This window comes from Bos grunniens, chromosome 19, assembly GCF_055505025.1.
Source record: "Bos grunniens cultivar Pamir isolate PY7600 chromosome 19, Bosgru_T2T1.0, whole genome shotgun sequence".
Classification (NCBI taxonomy): Eukaryota; Metazoa; Chordata; class Mammalia; order Artiodactyla; family Bovidae; genus Bos; species Bos grunniens.
The window spans coordinates 52,766,850-52,786,857 of NC_141183.1; the positions used below are offsets into that span (position 1 = coordinate 52,766,850).

At 36.4% G+C, this 20,008-nt stretch overlaps 1 protein-coding gene and 1 long non-coding RNA gene across 9 annotated transcripts in view; one reads left to right on the top strand and one right to left on the bottom strand.

Annotated features, from left to right (window-relative positions):
- Positions 1-20,008, bottom strand: part of VMP1 (vacuole membrane protein 1) — a 126,064-nt gene that overhangs the window by 76,812 nt on the left and 29,244 nt on the right. For 6 of the 8 annotated variants that reach the window (XM_086360582.1, XM_086360584.1, XM_086360583.1 and 3 more), the window contains one exon: positions 1,563-1,730. In XM_086360582.1, the coding sequence (XP_086216708.1) occupies positions 1,563-1,730 (168 nt within the window). Of the gene's footprint in view, positions 1-1,562; positions 1,731-4,997; positions 5,106-12,941; positions 13,040-20,008 lie in introns of those variants that run through there. The other 2 variants (XM_086360589.1, XM_086360588.1) reach the window with 2 other exon arrangements.
- Positions 13,170-18,428, top strand: LOC147352665 (uncharacterized). The gene is made up of 2 exons (XR_015148316.1): positions 13,170-13,285; positions 17,753-18,428. It is a non-coding gene; the product is annotated as an uncharacterized LOC147352665 (long non-coding RNA).

Genomic DNA, 20,008 nt, shown 5'->3' on the forward strand with positions numbered 1-20,008 from the left:
AAGGACTGTCCTTAAAATGGTGAAAACAACAGGAACCAATTTAAACACAACTTGATATGTGCTACATTTATTGTCACAAAAGACAGCTTCAAAGAAGGGAATATGAAGAACAGACAAACAGACAATTAATCAGCGTTTTTTTGACATTCTTGTAATACTACAAGCCAAGCCTAATGCTGACTGTTGTGAGGGTAATACATTCAATTTAAGGTACAGTCTGAATTTTTTTGAGAAACTAAAAATTTATTTGGGGAAGTAAGCCACTACACCAGCCAATTTAAATAATTTGAGGCATGCATGGAGCCAGGCCAAATAAGCGCTTCAGATAATACACACCATGGGAATTTGGAAGAGGCAGTTATCACTGCCAGCTGGGATGAAAATGTCTTTGTTGGCGTTAGTGTTAATTGAGCCACGTAAACCATTTTGAAAGAACAAAAGAAAAACAGAAAACTGAAGTTTATATACATACCCCCTTTCTAGCATGTTCCGAGTAACTAGTTATTTTATTAACAGCTTTTTATCAAAGGAGTAATGTGATGAAATTTATAAAACATATGCAACTAGTACAATGAATCTGTTTCCAGTATTTTTAAGACAGTAACAGGAAATATGACAATTTTTCCTGTTTTTCATATTCAACAAATTCAATATATGGCATTTCCCTTTTAATTCTTTTAAAGCACAACATAACCTCTAACATTTGAATGTTTCAAACTGCCTCTCCTGTGGGCACTGTATTCATCTTCACTTTAAGGCATTTAAGAGAAGTGTTTCACATTTCCTATTTTGTAAGAAATTGTTAGAGGGAAAAAGTCCTAGGGAACATAAAACTTAATAATTCCAAATAATAAATTAAAAAGTAATTCAAATGGTAATAGGAAGTCTTTAGCAACTGAGCTATTCCTCAGTGATAGACACCTGAATGAATTTAGGCATATAAAAAAATGCTTTGTGTAGATATACAGATTAAAATACATTTATCATTGATCACATAGTTCAAAATTTCCCAAAATATATTAACCAAGCCATAAAAAGAATAATTGATACTACTGAAAGTAAATCATCATATAGTTTGATCTCACCTCAAATACAGTAAAGCTTAGTTTATTAAGAAATTTCTGACCTTACTTTAGTATTACAACAACTCAGAAAATGAAACTAATCTTCTAAAACTAAACACAGAGTATTTAAATCTAAGAGAGAGACATATAATACTTACCAAGTTTGGATTGATATATAACCATTTGCTATGTGATTATCATATTTTATAAACATCAGTAAAACTTTACAAAGTAATATATTTGCATCATTTATATTCCTTTTCCCTGCTATTGACTCCTTGGCATCAATACCTGGTGGTACCTATAGTCTCCTGCCTTCCTTCTGCATGTTATTCACAAAGAGAAGCTCTAGAGATTTCTTTTCCATGGAAGTTAGGTAGTTGGTGACTTTATCAATTATTTACTGACTTGGTATATGTTTGGATTCAATTTCAACAAGGTACAAAGAATCAAGACAGTGAGGTTAATTTTAGGTAAGCATGAAAATGGACATCTTACCCACATGCAGGCCTCAATCCTAACTTTTGAGATGATGCTCCATAAAGAAATGGTTCCTTCAGTGCCCTCTTCATCTGGGCAAATAATCTGATCAGGATAAGGTGGTTCAGGGAAATTAACTGAATTGCACTCATAAGCAGCTAATGTAACTGAAGCTATATGTGGACCCTACCAAAAAAAAAAAAAAGAGAAAACTTTGATGAGAAATATTAAAGAAAAAGGAATTATGATGTTATTTTAATGTTACCTTAATCACCACACATTAATAGAAAAATGTTAGCTTTTAAAGAACAAGAATTCACCCAAGTATTTCAAGATGCAACTGATAATTTGAAAAAATAATCACTCCCAGAATCTCTTCAAGGTTTACTTTTTAAAAAAACAATTTCAAATTTATGGGGATATAATTTACATATAGTAAGAGTCATTGTTTTAGATCTGTTGTTCAGTAAGTTTTGACAATTATATTTAGTCACATAATCAGGATACAGATACACAGCATTTCCTCAATGCAAAAAGCTCCCTTGTGTCCTTTTGTAGTCAACCTCCTTTCCCTAACACGAGTCTCTGGAAACCATGATTTCTCACTTGACTCTTATTTTATTTATCCATACATCTCATTTGTGAGAATGCTATCCCCTCTAAAAAACCTCCTGTGTCCCTATTCTTTTAGGCATACTTTGAAAATACTACTTTTTTCCTTACTTTAAAAAGTTGATACAGACACAGAAAAATAAATTTATGTTTACCAAAGGGAATAGTGGGGGGCAGGGCAGGAATGAGGAGTTTGAGATTAACATATATACACTACTATACATAAAACACGTAAACAAGGACATGCTGTATAGCCCAGGGAACTATATTCAGTATCTTGCAATCACCTACAATGGAAGAGACGCTGAAAAAATATATACATACGCATGTATAACTGAATCGCTTTGCTGTACACTTGAAACTAACACAGCATTATAAACTAACTATATTTCAAAAAACAATAGTTGATGAAGTAACTACCTCACTGATCTTTCTCACTGAGATTGTAAAACAAAAATAAAATTGTGGAACCAGTACCAATGAATTTTTCTTTTAAAGTACTTTTTTTCTATGGAAGATTTTGTGCTGCTTTGTACCTATGTTTTGAAATATTATAAATTAATAATAATATATTAGATTAAAATGAATTAGTATTTAGATGTGTGATAAAGGTTTAAATACAATGGTTCTCAAATGAACATGTATGCCAATATGAGGTATCTGCATAATAATCAACAAGGGGCTTTGTTAAAAGTATTAATTCCTGGGTCCCCTAAGCATAAATTGATTCAATAAGTGGACATGGAAACATGTATGTTTTACACAAGTTCCTTTAGGGTTTCAAGTAGGTTCTTATAGTCTATTAAGGGTCAGAAAATAAGCAACCTCAGAAAAATCACTTAACCCACTCTTTAGCAAGGCAAAAGAATTAGATTCATTTGATGGCTTTATCTAGTTCCAAAATTAAAAAACACTAAATACAATCAAGCTAACAATAAAATCCATTGCTAATTTCCAAGGTTCTCGTGAAGTGTGAGCTCTGGAAGCTGGATTTTCTTAACATGTTGCTCTAACATACATGATGCCAGTATTCACTTTAAAACATACTGTTGCCATAAGCATAACTTCCACAGCCAGATGTACTGACTCAGGTTCTGGCCTCTGCCTCTTACTAAGTCTTGTTTTCCTCATCTATAAAATGGTAATGATAAAACACCTTCAGGACCTACACTCTGGGGACACTGTGAGGTTTCAATTAGTCAATTTATATAAATATGCTTGACTTAGTGCTGGGCATATAGTAAGCCCTCAGAAAGTATTAGCTATTCACTGTTAAAAAGAAAAATAGTGTATTTGTAGAAAAAATTATACACACCCATATGGATGTATATATAGACACACATATAGTAAGTGATCTTTGGATTTAAAAACGTCTTTTTAAACCACATGGTAAAAGAATTTGTGGTTCAAAGACAAACTGAATAAGATGTAGCAATGAGAATAAAACATTAAAGAACTCCGGTTGCTATCAAAATAAAAGGTAATATTAAGCAAATTTTTTTGTTGCATGTAATATGAAAAAGAAAGATATTCATAAATCTAAACTCCATTTCCCCCTAAATGCAGTGGCACTTTGTGTTCAAATAAAAATCTATAAAAAGAAGGCCTACACTTGGCACTGAATCAATTAACTATAAAGTTTTCCTCTGAGCCAAAGAGAAACCTATGTGAATTTTTAGTCTGTTCCTCTTTTTCTTGAGTTTTAATTCACAGAAAACTATAAATAGTAATAATAAGTTTAAAAATAATTATAGAATTTTTTAAAAAGGAATGGTATATTTTTTGAGAAGCTGTAATTAATCATGAAATATACAGCTGTTTCTCTGAATATTATTATGTGCATAAAAGATATTTCACAGTTACAGAAAAAGGAATTATTTTGTGATTCTACACATACACACACACACACACACACATTAAAGTCTGTAGAATTCAGAGGAACTGAATTTCTTGTTGTACACTTACAGACAAGCATCAGACATAATTAAAAAAAAAAACCTGTTAACTTCACATTCACTGTTTGAAAACACACAAGAGAAATGTGATACTACTTAAGGCAAAACAAAAGAAATTCAAGAGTTTGTTCATGATATCCCTACACAACTATCCTCTAGAAATGAACTCTAGGAGAACACAACTTGAACTTAGACACTAAAATAATGAGATTTCTGGGATACAGAGGAAGGAAAAAAACTACATTTCTATTTCAGAAATATAAATAAAATATGCACCTCAACCGATTAAACAGGTCATTCAACAAGATAAAAGGCTTATTCACAGTTTTAATTTTAAGTGATTCTAAAAAGGGAAAATTTTCAGCAATCTGTTGAAAATATTTTCCCTAAAGAAAGGATGGTTCACACAATTAAACTGATATATACTTTCCATAACCACACTTATAAGTCATGATTACTCAGCCTTAGTGGCAGATGTGGTGGTTCCCAGACAAAATGAACATGAATAACTCAGCTTCTGGTCTGTTGCTCATTCTCAAGACCCCATTTAGCCTGTACCTCGACATTTTAGTTTAAGCTATGTTAAGTGATAGCAAGCCTCAAAAGTTCTTTTTAACATTACAGGTTAATAGTTCCTAAATATAATGGACTTGACTGAAATAAATATTAGTTTACATGAAGAATCCAAACACAAAAACCAAAAGACGATCATTTTGATTAAGAGAATTTTAACAGTTACACGTATTAAATTACCTTTTAAGTCAATTTTCTAAAACGTACAATTTACTACAATGTTATCAAACATAAAAGAATCACATGTAAGCCATATTAAATGAAGAAACGAGGGATAAAGACAAAAAGCTACAGTATAAGCAGCAAAGGCTACCTGGAAAGATTCACCGCAAGACATAAAAGTAATACCATGTGTACTGAGCAGGAGGTTCCAGCTCTCATGCGAGTAGGCAAGTATTGATATGCATGGACTAGAGATTCTGGCCTGTGGCTAAGGGTTTTCTGCCTTATATCATGAAGTGACTGGAACAGATGTTCACTCCTACACAAAACAATTGGAATCCTTACAAAATACAGGGAACAATTCTGTTCAGACGTTGTACCACAGGCAGTCCGGTATTTCTTGACTGCTGAGAAAAGGATACAGATGCAGAAGCCCTGTGATGACTCTGCTTCCCATGTGTAGACACACTGCGTGTCTGCAGCAAAACCCACAGTGCAGGGGGCTTCCCTGGTGGTCCAGTGGTTAGGACTCTGAGCTTCCAATGCCAGGGTCCTGGGTTCGATCCCTGATTGAGGAACTAAGGTGCCACATGCTGCAGAGCAACTAAACCTGGGCACCGCAACGACTGAGCCTGTATGCTCTGAAGTCCCCCGGCCACAACAAAAAGATCCTGTGTGCCACAACTAAGACCTGAGGCAGCCAAATTTTAAAAAAAAAATGCTTTTAAATCCATAGTCCATGGGACTTCCCTGGAGGTGCAGTGGATAGGAACTGGCCTGCCAATGCAGGGGACACAGGTTCAATGACTGGTCCAGGAATATTCCATATGCCACAGAGCAGCTAGGCCTGCATGCCAACAACTGAGCCTGAGCGCTGCAACTACTGAAGCCTGCGTGCCCAGAGCCTTTGCTGCACAGCAAGAGGAGCCACTGCAACGAGAAGCTGCGCAACGCAACTAGAGTACCCCTGCTCGCCAAAACTACAGAAAGCCCGCACAAAGCAACGAACACCAGTGCAGCCAAAAAGTAAAATTAAGAATAAAATAAAATCTGTTGTCCAAAGAGGAAGACCCTAAGAAAAGCGTGGTAGTACTGCTGCATTGAGAAGAAAATTTGAGTTTGGGGGCTGCTGAGTGGTTGAAATCTGTGGGGCAGAATACTTAATGCAGAGAAAGGACTCTCCATTTGTGTATGGGGGTCCCGCCCTGAGACTCTAGCATACAAAGCTGCATTGCATGCTATGATGAGATTCTATAAAGCCTGGCAAAGTACAATTAGTGAGAAAAGAAGCTGAACAATTCCAAGACTTCACCCAGGGCTGGGAAACACCTGAACTCTGTTGAGCTAGAATGGAAAGACTTAGCATTCAGGGATGACCTTGGAAAGAGCCTAGTAAAAACTAAATAGATCATAATAGAGGTTTTAAAAAGACTTAAATGGACCAAGCCAGCCCACTAGTAACTTAGTGCCCTCCCAAACAAAAAAACTGATACTCTGTAAAGGATGATGACAAAATGCAAATAATCAACAACTTAATACCACAGTTCGGCATCTAATAAGAAATAGCTAGATATGGGAAACAGTTTGGAAAACATGACCCATAACCTGAAGAAACACTAGTCAATAGAAACAGACCCAGAAATGTTAGATATAATGGAATTAGCAGACAAGGCCTTAAAAATATTAGGTGGGCCATAACCCAGAAATAGTGGGTTTCTCTGTCATGTTATGGAAAAATCCAAATGAACTTTCTGGCCAACCCAATATGTTCAAAGATTTAAAGCAATAACGGGCAAATTTTAGCCCAGGGGCCAAATTCAGCCTACCACCAGTTTTACAGAGTTTCAAAGAAGGTAACCATGTATACATGGCTATACATATCACCTCTGGCTAATTCTCTGCCTCAAGGGTAACACTGAGCAGCTCTGACCTAGACGTTGTGTTCTATGAAGTCTAAAACATTTATTATTTGGACATTTACAGAACTAGTTTGCTGATCTCTGATTTAAAGGAAAACATAAACACAACGCGGGAAGAAATACAAGTATAAATATAATAAAATGGAACTTCTAGAGCTGAAAATGTAATATCTGAATAGAAAAATTCACTCAATAGTCAACAGATTAGATACCACAGGACAAATATTAGAGAACTTGAAGACAAGGCAATAGAAAGTATGTGAACCAAAGGATACAGAGAGTAAAGGCTATGGAGAAGTGAACCTCAGTAACCTGTGGAATAATACCAAACAGTCTAATATATATGTAACTGAAATTCCAGAAAGAGAGGGGAAAGTGTGTGTGTGTGTGTGTGTGTGTGCGCGTGCGTGCGTGCATGCATGTTGGTGAAGAGGTGGCCAAATATTTTCAAGATCTGATGAAAAATATCAATCCATCAACTCACAGATTTAAGAAATTCAACAAACCTCAGTCAGGATCAACGTAAAATAAAACACAAGCAAATTGCTGAAAATTATCATAATCACATCATAATCAAATTCTATAATTCAGCAAATCAAGAAAATCTTAAAAGCAGAAGGGATAAAAATAACACATTATATAGGCAATCTTGTTTCACTGCACTTTGCAGATATTGTGATCTTTACAAATTAAAGGTTTGTGGCAATCTTGTGTCAAGCAAATTCATTGGCTCCATTTTTCCCACAGCATTATTATTTAATTAAGGTATGTATATATATTTTAGGCATGTAATAGAGTACAATATATAGTAAACATAACTTTTAGATGCACTAAGAAACCAAAAAATTCGTAACTTGCTTTATCACCATACTCGCTTGTGCTCTGGAACCAAATCTACAATATCTCCAAGGTATGACTGAGTCATCTACAGGGAAATACAGATAGGGTTTTCTCATCAGAAACAAACCAAAAACCAATAGAATTACTTCTCTAAAGTGCTGAAAGGGAAAAAAAAAAAAAATCTGTGAATCTAGAATTAAGGAAAAATATATTTCAACAATAAAGATGAAGTAATAACATTTTCAGATAGATAAAAGCCAAAAGAATTTGTTCCAGGAGATCTGCACTACAATAAATGTTAAAGGAAGTTCTCAGAAGAAAAGTAATAGCAAATGTAAACTTTACACAAAGGAGTGAAAAGCACTGGAAAGAGAGAACACCGTTTTTCCTCATTTTAAAATCTCTTTAAAAAAATAACTAGTTGTTTAAAGCAAAAACCATGACGTACGTCAGACTTCCCAGGTGGCTGAGCCATAAAGAATCTGCCTGCCAAGGCAAGAGATGAGGAGACATGAGTTCAATCCCTGGGTGGGGAAGATCCCCTGGAGGAGGGAATGGCAACTCACTCCAGTATTCTTACCTGGAAAATCCCATGGAGAGAGGAGCCTGTTGGGCTACAGTCCACAGGGTAACACAGAGTCAGACATGACTGAGCACACAAGCACACACACATATGACACACGCAGAAGTAAAATATAAGACAGTTCAGTCGCTCAGTCATCTCTAACTCCTTGCAACCCCATGGACTGCAGCATATGTAAGACAGCAAATATAAGACAACAGCATAAAGTATGGGAGGGAGAAAAGGGAGTATAACATTATAATGTGGTTATATTATATATCCTAAAAATAATACTCATTTCAAAAAAAGGTAAGAAAAGAATAAAAAACAGGTGGGGACCAGCAGTTTAAGGGTAGACTTAAATCCAACCATATTGACAATTAGATTAATTGCAAACGTACCAAATATACAAATGAAAACACAGAGAGTGTCAGACTGATTTAAAAAGCAAGACCTCAGTATATGCTCTCTACAAAAAGCCCATTTAAAATATCCAGATCCAAAAGTAAAGGGATGAAAAAAGACAAACTGTGTAAAAATAATCATACAAAAGATGGAGTATTCTACATTAATAAGAGACTAAGTAGATTTCAGGAGAGGGTGTATTATTTTACTAGAAATGAATAAGGACATTTCATAATGATAAAAAGGCTAATTCTCAGGAAGACAGAAAAATCCTAAATCTGTCAGCATGTCAAAATATATAAAGCAAAAACTAACAGAACTAAAATGAGAAATAAAAACATATCTACAATTAGAGTTGAAATTTCAACACCCTTCTCTTTTTCGTTGACAGAATAAACAAACTGAAAACCAGAATGAATACAGAAAACTTGAACAACATGGAACACTATTCCCCAAAATAGCCAAATACATATTCTTTTCATTCAAGTATACATGAAAGTCACCAAGAGATCATATACTGTGGTATCAAGCGAGTCCCAGCACATTTAAAAGAATGTACCATGTGACAAGGGTAATACAAGCAGCACTTCTTAAGGAAAAGTAGCAAATGATAGTCCTTGAAAGTTAATTTTTCTATTTAAGGACAGTGTCCTTAAATCTAGGTAGTGGTAATCAATGGAAGTTAAACAGCTATATACAGCACAGGCTGTTATTCCCCAGCACAGGAAGCTCTATAAATTTCCTAGCTAGCAACCAGGTCACTCGTAACATTCACAAACTGCCTCTGAGAGTTCCGAATTACTGCCAATGGAAGTTCCCTTTAATGATTCCGAAGGTCAAATTTTATGATTGGGATGAAAAGTTACACTCTCATCAGAGTGACAGGTTTTTAGGGTCCTTTTTTGGGGTGGGTGGTTACTTTAACATAGTCATTCTAAGTGAAGTCAACTCAACAAGACAGTTCAGCTCTTTGTAATATATCGAACATCTGGTTTTGCTTCAGTTCAAAGCCTCATATATCTTAGTCTCATGAGCTGTATTACACTATATTTTCCAAAGTTTTGATAGTGGAATAATTTTGCTCTGTCCAGGATAAAAAGATGTAGTGCTTGGCCAGGCGAGAGGATGTCTGGGTGAGAGTAAGACCATAGTTAGCTTGGGGGTGGGTGGGAGGTTGGGGAGGAGATAGGATTTCTAACAAGAGCAGATACAGGTATTTGCAGGAAAAGTATTTTAACTTAAAATATTCTTTTAAGATAAATTCAAAAAGTTACACTTCTATAATTTACATTCTTTCAGGAATAGTAAATATACTATTGGCTCTATCAAATTAATAGAAATTTAGAATTAAAAAAAAAATTATCCTAGAGGTAAAATGATCATTCCTGAAATTATAACACACAAAAATATCCTAAGCTGGTAGTGAGGAGTTCTAAGCAGTGCTCTGATAAAGCAGTACCTATATAAGTCCTGAGAAAGCAGTCCTGGTGCCACAAACACAAATTAGTAAATGACAAAAACTAGTCTATGTATTGTTGCTCCACTTAAAGACAAGTGTTTTCTGGATTTTTTAACTTTGGTTCCTTTGGGAGCCCTTTTTTCCAGAGACATTTTTTGAAAAAGTGAAAACCTAAAATGATTGTATTAGTTAATCATAAGTCTAATTTAGCCAAGCTTTTTTATCAACCAAGATGACAAATATGATATCACAATAATAGTGTAGTACGGGGACTTCCCTGGAGGGCCAGTAGTTAAGACTCAGAGATTCCAATGTAGGAGGTCTGGATTTGATCCCTGGTTGGAGAACTAAGTTCCCACATGCTGCGCAGCTGGGGGGCTGCCCCCGCCAAAGAGTGTAGTATGTGTATGTATGAGTTTTTTTAAGGAAGATGAGCAGACAGACAGACATTCTTCCACTCCAGGCAGCTCCCTCAGAACTGATAAAACATTCCTAAAGACTGGAGTTGTTTGTATAACATCTGTAATGTCAATTCATAGCCTAATCCATCATCCATACACAGAAGTCAAGTATGATCCCAAAGGCAAAATTTCCAATTAGTTTTGTCTGGAAAGTTTAGGGCAAAGGTAATAAAATCAAGAATTCTGTGCTGATTCACTGGGAAAACATTTGTTTGCCACACTCCTTCACGGAGGAACAAAAGGAGTCCGTGGTTAGTCTGGAATGTGATTCATTAGGAATATCTGGGTGATAAATAAAAGAGATGACAAATGGTTGTCTGTATGACTTGCAAAACTTTTGTTTTCTTTAAGTCCATCTCTCAGGGGAGTTTAGAAATGCTTTTACAAACAGGAATTCTACCCTTCAAATTCTTTTAATCATTGCTTTTCTCATCGTAGTCAGAAAACAGTTTACCTAAGGTTATGGTGTACAACAAATAACTCTAGAAGGCTAGAGCATAAAATTGATTCCAAATGGACACTGAGAAGTTCAACTAGTGTTTGTGGGGTTTTTTTCTATGAAGAAGAGTTTATAAATTAAGCCCCTATTCTCTCCCTATAAAAGGTGGTACAGTGTGTAAAAAAGCAGTAATTTGGCCATTAGTTAATGTGGATTTTAGTTTTCTAAAAATCTGTTAGTAACTTAACTAGATGTACTCAGACTTCTATCTCACATTCCTCATTTGATGAAAAGTCTGATTAATAATAATAATAATAATGCCTGTTCAACCTAAGTAACAGGGTAATGTAATGAGGTTATGTAGTATAAGCGTTATGGTAAGTATAAAATAACCAAAATGAAAATGTGTAAACTCTATAATCAGACTCTAGGTTATAAGGACCTGTCTTCAAAGTCATTTTTATTATCTTAAATCAATCCATAAGCAAAGATATGTTTCACTTTTCTTCTATAAACCTAAACAATTTTGATCATAAAGTTGATTTAATATTCAGGAGGAATGGACCACGTATTTATAAAGAGAACTTTTAAAAAGGTTATACTTTGTCTAAAATATATATTCAAAAGAACAGATTTCAGGTAAACTGAATCCTACTAGCTTTCATTTAAGTGCACATTAATAGATAGTGACTTCAGGACAGGAAGTCAGTCAGTCTGTGCATATCCTTCTGGGTTTGGTGAAAACCCATCCCTGTCCTGGAGATCCTGGTTTCTGCTTTTGATGTGGTGATACTCTTAAGAGTTAATACATGAGTCATTCCTTGGGGAAAGACTCAGAGCTGATCATGCCCTCACCAAAAAAAGGGCAAACAGATCTTTTCTAAGAAGGGCCTGATGGTCTTCCCGCAAGAGCCCTGAGTCACTGCATACTTATAGCCAGAGTCATTATACCTATACAGAGCAATATTAGGTCACACTAGAACCTTCCTTTTGGCAATTTCTTCCCTTTTTTGTCTTATAGAGGGATAGACAGGTAAGCTATGGAGCAATCATCAGAAGTCAAGCAGGAAAAAATGTGAAGAGGTTGGCTAACAATTTTTAAAACAATTATTCCAGCTCATGGCATTAAATGATTACTACAATAGTTCTCTTCCTGAAACTGCTTCACTATTTCACTTCAACCCATATCCACGCAGTTTTTCAAACAACATTTTCTTTAGGCAATAAATAGCCAAAAGTCAAAAAGTATAAGAAAGGCTTTATATGTATACATATAATAGAGTACTATAAAGTACCATATACAAACTATGAAGTGCTTATTCACTAAAGAAAACAGGGTGCTACAGACAGGGAAGTTCTATGAACATTTGCTAGTAATCAAGATGTTGGACTTTTTAAAATGTACAATTTTTACCACATTAGCAATGAAATAACATTAAACTTTAAGGCAAAAGCAGACTTGAATTTTATACAGGGGCAAATATCTCACTACTTACTTTCCTTGTATTTAGTATATAACAAAGAGCCCCATTTTTTTTTTAATTAAAATGGTCTTTGTTTATGTTTTCAAGTAGAATTCTTTATTCATTTATATCTTATTACCATATCTGATAACCACATTCTAAACTTACAGTTTTATGGCCATTGTTTCTCCTGGTACTTAAAACACTCTTGACATTCACTGATTTTTAGATGCAATGTATTTAAACCACCAATCTTTATCTATAAAATGATATTCTTAATCTAAAACGGTCTTTTAACACAACTGACTCATAAATACCATTCAGATGATAATGCCCTGATGGTATATCTTTTTATAAAATCTGATCTACTTTACAATGTAACTAAATAGCTTCGAAACTTTTCTGTGTACCAATTGCCATCTAAATAAGGCAGTTCTAATGTGAAAATCCCTCCCATTTTGATTCCCAAAGGTGAGGGAATTCAAAGGTTAAAATAGATGCCAAAGAGAAAAGGCATTTTGTACAATTCATTCAGCCTTCTACTTACAGCTCAATATTTGAGAGTCTAAAAACTTGAAGGTGATTGTTGATAGTTTTTGTTCTCAGAGTTCTTTGTCTAAGAGCTGGGCTTGTTTTGAAAGGAACATAGGGCTTAGTAAACCTTTCTCCAGGAAACTGCTCCACCTAGTGTCAAAACTGTCTGTGTACACATTATTTGTAAATTCCCGCTGAAGGACTCATCCTCTTTGTTACTGTCAAACAGAACAGACTTTATAATCATTTATAGCATACGCAGTTTGTTGTTTCTGTCAGTCGCTAACTCGTGTCCAGTGCTTTTGCGACTCCATGGACTGTAGCCTGCCAGACTCCTCTGTCCACAGCAGTTCCCAGGTAAGAATACTGAAGCAGGTTGCTGTTTCCTACTCCAGGGAATCTTCCCAACCCAGGGATTGAACCTGGGTCTCCTACATAGGCAGGCGGATTCTTTACCACTGAGCTATCTGGCAGTTGTTAAATCACCTTGTCTTACAACATTAGGAATAATAATGTACATGCATATAAGGAGCATGTCTGAGATATATTTCTCATTATCAAGTTCCAATGTTCCTGCTTTTAACCTGGTTGTTTACAAAATTACGAATCATATATTCTAGTAATGGGAATAATTCTAATGTGGCTACTGAAATTACCTTATCGCTTCTCCCAATTATTTTTAACAATCTAAATGTAATTCAAAAATTATTTATTTCTCAAAATGATTGCAGTGTTGTAAAGGTTGTATTTTTACAACAGACTGGTTCTGCACACATCAATGGTTTCAAACATGAGATTAGAACTAAATTTTGTTGTCATCAAGCAGCTCAACCGGAAGAAATTCTTTTACTTTTCTCTTCATGAAAAGTTGCCTTTTTTTTAACCTCTTGATGGTCTTCCAGACCACTCAAGCACTTGCACAACTATATTCTCTCCCAAAACATCATGTTAAGTCTACTGTTATGACCTGGAAGAGAGAAGAAATCCTTTTTTGGCAAATGGAGAAATCAAATGCATAACATGTCACATAAAAACCCTTAGAGAGTGGTTAGTTCACTAAGGCTCCCAAGTTCAGTATGCTTCTTCTGGTGTACTATCGACATCCCATGAATTAGAGCCAGGGTTAGCAAACTACAGCCTGTGGATTAAACCCAGTCTGCTATTTGTTTTTTTTTGAATGAAGACTGACTGGAAAACAGTCACATTCATTCCTATATACTGTTCCTGGGTGCTTTCTTGTTACAATGACAGATCAGAGGAATTACAAAAGGGATTGCACGGCCCACAAAGCCTAAAACATTTACTATTTGGCCCCTTTACAGCAAAAGTGCTGCCCCTGGGCTGTCATCGTCCCTTGGGCCAAACCATTATTGAGGTGAAAATTCTGACACATTCACACACAGAGATACATCAAAGTAGTTAACAGCAGTCACCTTCTCTTTATTAAGCTGCTTTTACTCTGGGCATTATTTCCACTAGTAAATAAGCACTCAAGTTCTGAATCACCTGAAAGGAAACCTGCTACATACATACTAAGACTAAAATAAATTTGTTAATGGATTTCTGGAAATTAGTATCTAAGAGAAGAGGGCTTGGAAGATGTGATCTTAGAAAAATCTACCCACCACAGAAGCTCTTCTGACTTCTGATCTACTTATAAAAGGGGCTTCCCAGGTGGTGCTAGTTGTAAAGATATGAAGCAGACCCAAGATGCAGGTTCAGTTCCTGGGTCAGGAAGATTCCCTGGAGCTGGAAATGGCAACCCACTCCAGTATTCTTGCCTGGAAAATGCCATAGACAAAGGAGCCTGGTGAGCTACAGCCCACGGGGTCACAAAGAGTCAGGCATGACCGAGTGTCTGAGCTGTGCACGTGTACACATGTGCACACACACACACACGTTACTTATTAAAAATATGAGGAAAGTAAATGAATGAAATCAGTAAACTTGCGCTACTTGCCAGGCAAAACCAGCTCATGAAACAGACATCAAGTTCATGAAATAGTCATCTACTACAGGTGGACTTATGCAAAATGACTATAAAATTCTAAAACAAAAAAGCAGATGAAAAAAAGGCATAATGTAAGCATTTAATGAATTATTTCAGGCACAGGTAGCAGGTTCAATCACTGGGTCAGGAAGAGCCCCTGGAGAAGGAAATGGCAACCTACTCAAGTATTCTTGCCTGGGAAATCCCGTGGACAGGGAGGCCTGGCAAGCTACAGTCCATGGGATCGTAAAGAGTTGGACACGACTTAGTGACTGAGCATGAGCATCTACTTGTTTGTGTGTATATATATATGTGTATATATATGTACATATGTGTACATATATACACTCTTTTCTTAATCTTTATTCATGCCTGAAACTCTGTGCTTTAATGTAGAATTACTTTCCTTCCATTCATTCAAAGAACACTTTTTTACTATTTCCTTTACAGCATGTTTGCTAGCGGCAAACTGTTTCTGTTTTTCTGAAAATATTTTTATTTAATACTGTTCACAGGTCACTTTCGAGTATCATCTGCTGGCAGTTATTTTCTTTTAGCCATCTAAAGACTGCCCACTGTCAGCTGATTTTTTTCAACAAAAGCTACGACAAATCAGTCTTACTGAAGTTCCTGTGAAGACAATATGTTTTTTCCCTCCATCTCTCCTTTTTTGTTCTAGATACTTTTCTCTGGTCAATTAATCCTGTCTTAGCTGTGGTCTGTTGAAGTCCATTAACTGAGTTCTTAATTTCAAATACTATTCTTTTAATTCAAAATTTCCACTTGCTCTCCGTTAAAGTTTTCAACCTCTGGTAAAATATTCTAACTTGTTTTTTACTTCTTTGAAACATATTGATTTGGGATTAAGGTACACGCCTACTAACTTTATTAAATAGATACCCTGTGGATCTATTTCTATTATTTCTTGTTTTGACCAAATTATATTGTTTCCTCAGATATCTGATTACTTTGGATTGAGTGTCTGACTTATTATTTTTTTTAATATAATGTGACACCTAGGATGACTTTATTTTCCTCCAGACTTAAAATTTCCAGCTGAGCTTCAGCCTCTGTATGGGCTGATTTGTATGACATTCATCCTGACATTTAAACTGTGGCCTCTCAGGGCTCCAAAGTCAAGCCCGCAGGTTTATCAGGGCATATACCTGACCAGTTCCAAAGCATGTCTGAAAAGGAGTGTTTTAAAAATAAAAACAGAGTATGACTAATGATAATAATAATAATGATGATGATGGTCACTTAACATTCACTGAGCACCGTATATATACTAGCCACTGAACTGAAAAGTATACGTGTCTTATTTCATTTACTCCTCCAAACAGCCTTATGAGATAGGTACTATTATTATCACTCCCATTTACAGTTGAATAAACTGAGGCTTAAAAAGTTAAGATATTTGTGAAATATCACAGAGTTAGTAATACTGGACCATGTGTTGAAACCCAGCTCTAACTATGCCCTATGACTTACCTCCCATGATAGGACTATGTTAGTCCTATAACAAAATCACCCTTCAGGACTTGCATATTTTTAAATAATAAAGAAAGAGAATTAAGGCGTTGTACCTGAAACTGGGCATGCCACGGGAGTATGTTCTGCATGTAAACATGTATGACAATGAACAGAAAGTCTAACGAATAACTGCTTAACTAATTAATGAATGTGTAAAATTATTAAGAAAACTTATTTTCATTCACATGCATTAACTGGTATTATGCAGCCATAAATACAGAGAAAAACAGAATATGCCTCTAATCTATTTGAGGGTTTCATATTTACCCAGAGTAGAACCTGCAAATACAGGATAGTATATTGGTTGTATTAGCAACGCCATCTAGTGGCAAACTAATATAGCCATACGTAGGAAAAAAGTCCTAGAAGAGTGGTTCTTAACCTTGCATGGGTTACAGAGTCTGGAGAATCTAACACTATAGGTCCTTTCTCCCAGAAAGATGCACAGTTGTGAAGATATGTAACAAGTACAGTGTTCAGGAAATTAAAAGACCTCCTGAAGCCCATTTGTTGGCTATTAGATTTAATGGAACGAACCAACTAACCTAGCCGAGCTGTGCCATGCTAAGTTGTTTCAGCTGTGTCTGACTCTTTGCAACCCTGTGGACTGTAGCCCGCCAGGCTCCACTGTCCATAGGATTTTCCAGGCAAGATTACTGGAGTAGGTTTCTATGCCTTCCTCCAGGGGATCTTCCCGACCCAGGAATCGAACCCACAAGCTTACATCTCCTGCACAGGCAGATGTATTCTTTAATGTGAGTGCCACCTGGGAAGCCCCTCAACTAACCTAGAGGCCCAAACAACTTCCACATGAGCCTTGAGAAGGACTCTATTCATTTTCCCTTCAATCTCTTTCTCTCTGTTTAACAATCACTATTTCTGCATAAACAGTATCTAACTTTTCCTTTGTGGTTACATACCTGTTCTCAGCAAACCTCAAGATTTCTACTTCTTCCAAATCAACTTACAAAATTTGACAGGAGACCAAACAAGTCATTTTTCCTGGTTGATTTTCATTAATTTTAACATTTAAATTTAATCAAGCAACTAGTCTTACGTCTAATGTTTAGAGAAATGATGAGAATTTCTAGGACATCTGAATTAAGTTATAGCTTTCAATTGTAACTAAAAATTATAAATGAAATTGCTGAATGATAAACTTAAAAATCCAAGCCTATGCCCCAACGGTAATCCAAGCCCCTTATGCCCCAACCAGTAACGCTAAGAACCTGAACAGTTCTATGAAGACCTACAAGACCTTTTAGAACTAACACCCAAAAAAGATGTCCTTTTCATTACAGGGGACTGGAATGCAAAAGTAGGAAGTCAAGAAACGCCTGGAGTAACAGGCAAATTTAGCCTTGGAATACGTAATGAAGCAGGGCAAAGGCTAATAAGAGTTTTGCCAAGAGAACGCACTGGTCATAGCAAACGCCCTCTTCCAACAACACAAGAGAAGACTCTATACATGGACATCACCAGATGGTCAACACCGATATCAGATTGATTATATTCTTTGCAGCCAAAGTTGGAGAAGCTCTATACAGTCAGCAAAAACAAGACCAGGAGCTGACTGTGGCTCAGATCATGAACTCCTTATTGCTAAATTCAGACTTAAATTGAAGAAAGTAGGGAAAACTATTAGACCATTCAGGTATGACCTAAATCAAATCCCTTATGATTATACAGTGGAAGTGAGAAATAGATTTAAGGGACTAGATCTGATAGACAGAGTGCCTAATCAACTATGGACAGAGGTTCGTGACACTGTACAGGAGACAGGGATCAAGACCATCCCCACGGAAAAGAAATGCAAAAAAGCAAAATGGTTGTCTGGGGAGGCCTTACAAATAGCTGTGAAAAGAAGAGAAGTGAAAAGCAAAGGAGAAAAGGAAAGATATAAGCTTCTGAGTGCAGAGTTCCAAAGAACAGCAAGAAGAGATAAGAAAGCCTTCCTCACTGATAAATGCAAAGAAATAGAGGAAAACAACAGAATGGGAAAGACTAGAGATCTCTTCAAGAAAATTAGAGACACCAAGGGAACATTTCATGCAAAGATGGGCTCGATACAGGACAGAAATGGTATGGACCTAACAGAAGCAGAAGATACTAAGAAGAAGTGGCAAGAATATACAGAACTGTACAAAAAAGATCTTCATGACCCAGATAATCACGATGGTGTGATAGAGCCAGACATCCTGGAATGTGAAGTCAAGTGGGCCTTAGAAAGCATCACTACGAACAAAGCTAGTGGAGGTGATGGAATTCCAGTTGAGCTATTTCAAATCCTCAAAAATGATGCTGTCAAAGTGCTGCACTCAATATGCCAGCAAATTTGGAAAACTCAGCAGTGGCCACAGGACTGGAAAAGGTTAATTTTCATTCCAATCCCAAAGAAAGGCAATGCCAAAGAATGCTCAAACTACCGCACAATTGTACTCATCTCACACGCTAGTAAAGTAACGCTCCAAATTCTCCAAGCCAGGCTTCAGCAATATGTGAACCGTGAACTTCCTGATGTTCAAGCTGGTTTTAGAAAAGGAAGAGGAACCAGAGATCAAATTGCCAACATCCGCTGGATCATGGAAAAAGCAAGAGAGTTCCAGAAAAACATCTATTTCTGCTTTATTGACTATGCCAAAGCCTTTGACTGTGTGAACCAGAGATCAAATTGCCAACATCCGCTGGATCATCGAAAAAACAAGAAAGTTCCAGAAAAACATCTATTTCTGCTTTATTGACTATGCCAAAGCCTTTGACTGTGTGGTTCACAATAAACTGTGGAAAATCCTGAAAGAGATGGGAATACCAGACGACCCAACCTGCCTCTTAAGAAATTTGTATGCAGGTCAGGAAGCAACAGTTAGAACTGTATGTGGAACAACAGACTGGTTCCAAATAGGAAAAGGAGTCCGTCAAGGCTGTATATTGTCACCCTGCTTATTTAACTTCTATGCAGAGTACATTATGAGAAATGCTGGGCTGGAAGAAGCAGAAGCTGGAATCAAGACTGCCAGGAGAAATATCAATAACCTCAGATATGCAGATGACACCACCCTTATGGCAGAAAGTGAAGTGGAACTAAAAAGCCTCTTGATGAAAGTGAAAGTGGAGAGTGAAAAAGTTGGCTTAAAACTCAACATTCGGAAAATGAAGATAATGGCATCTGGTCCCATCACTTCATGGGAAATAGACGGGAAAACAGTGGAAACAGTGTCAGACTTTACTTTTTTGGGCTCCAAAATCACTGCAGATGGTGGTTGCAGCCATGAAATTAAAAGACGCTTACTCCTTGGAAGAAAAGTTATGAGCAACCTAGACAGCATATTGAAAAGCAGAGACATTACTTTGCCAACAAAGGTCCGTCTAGTCAAGGCTATGGTTTTTCCAGTGATCAGGTATGGATGTGAGAGTTGGACTGTGAAGAAGGCTGAGTGCCGAAGAATTGATGCTTTTGAACTGTGGTGTTGGAGAAGACTCTTGAGAGTCCCTTGGACTGCAAGGAGATCCACCCAGTCCATTCTGAAGGAGAGCAGCCCTGGGATTTCTTTGGAAGG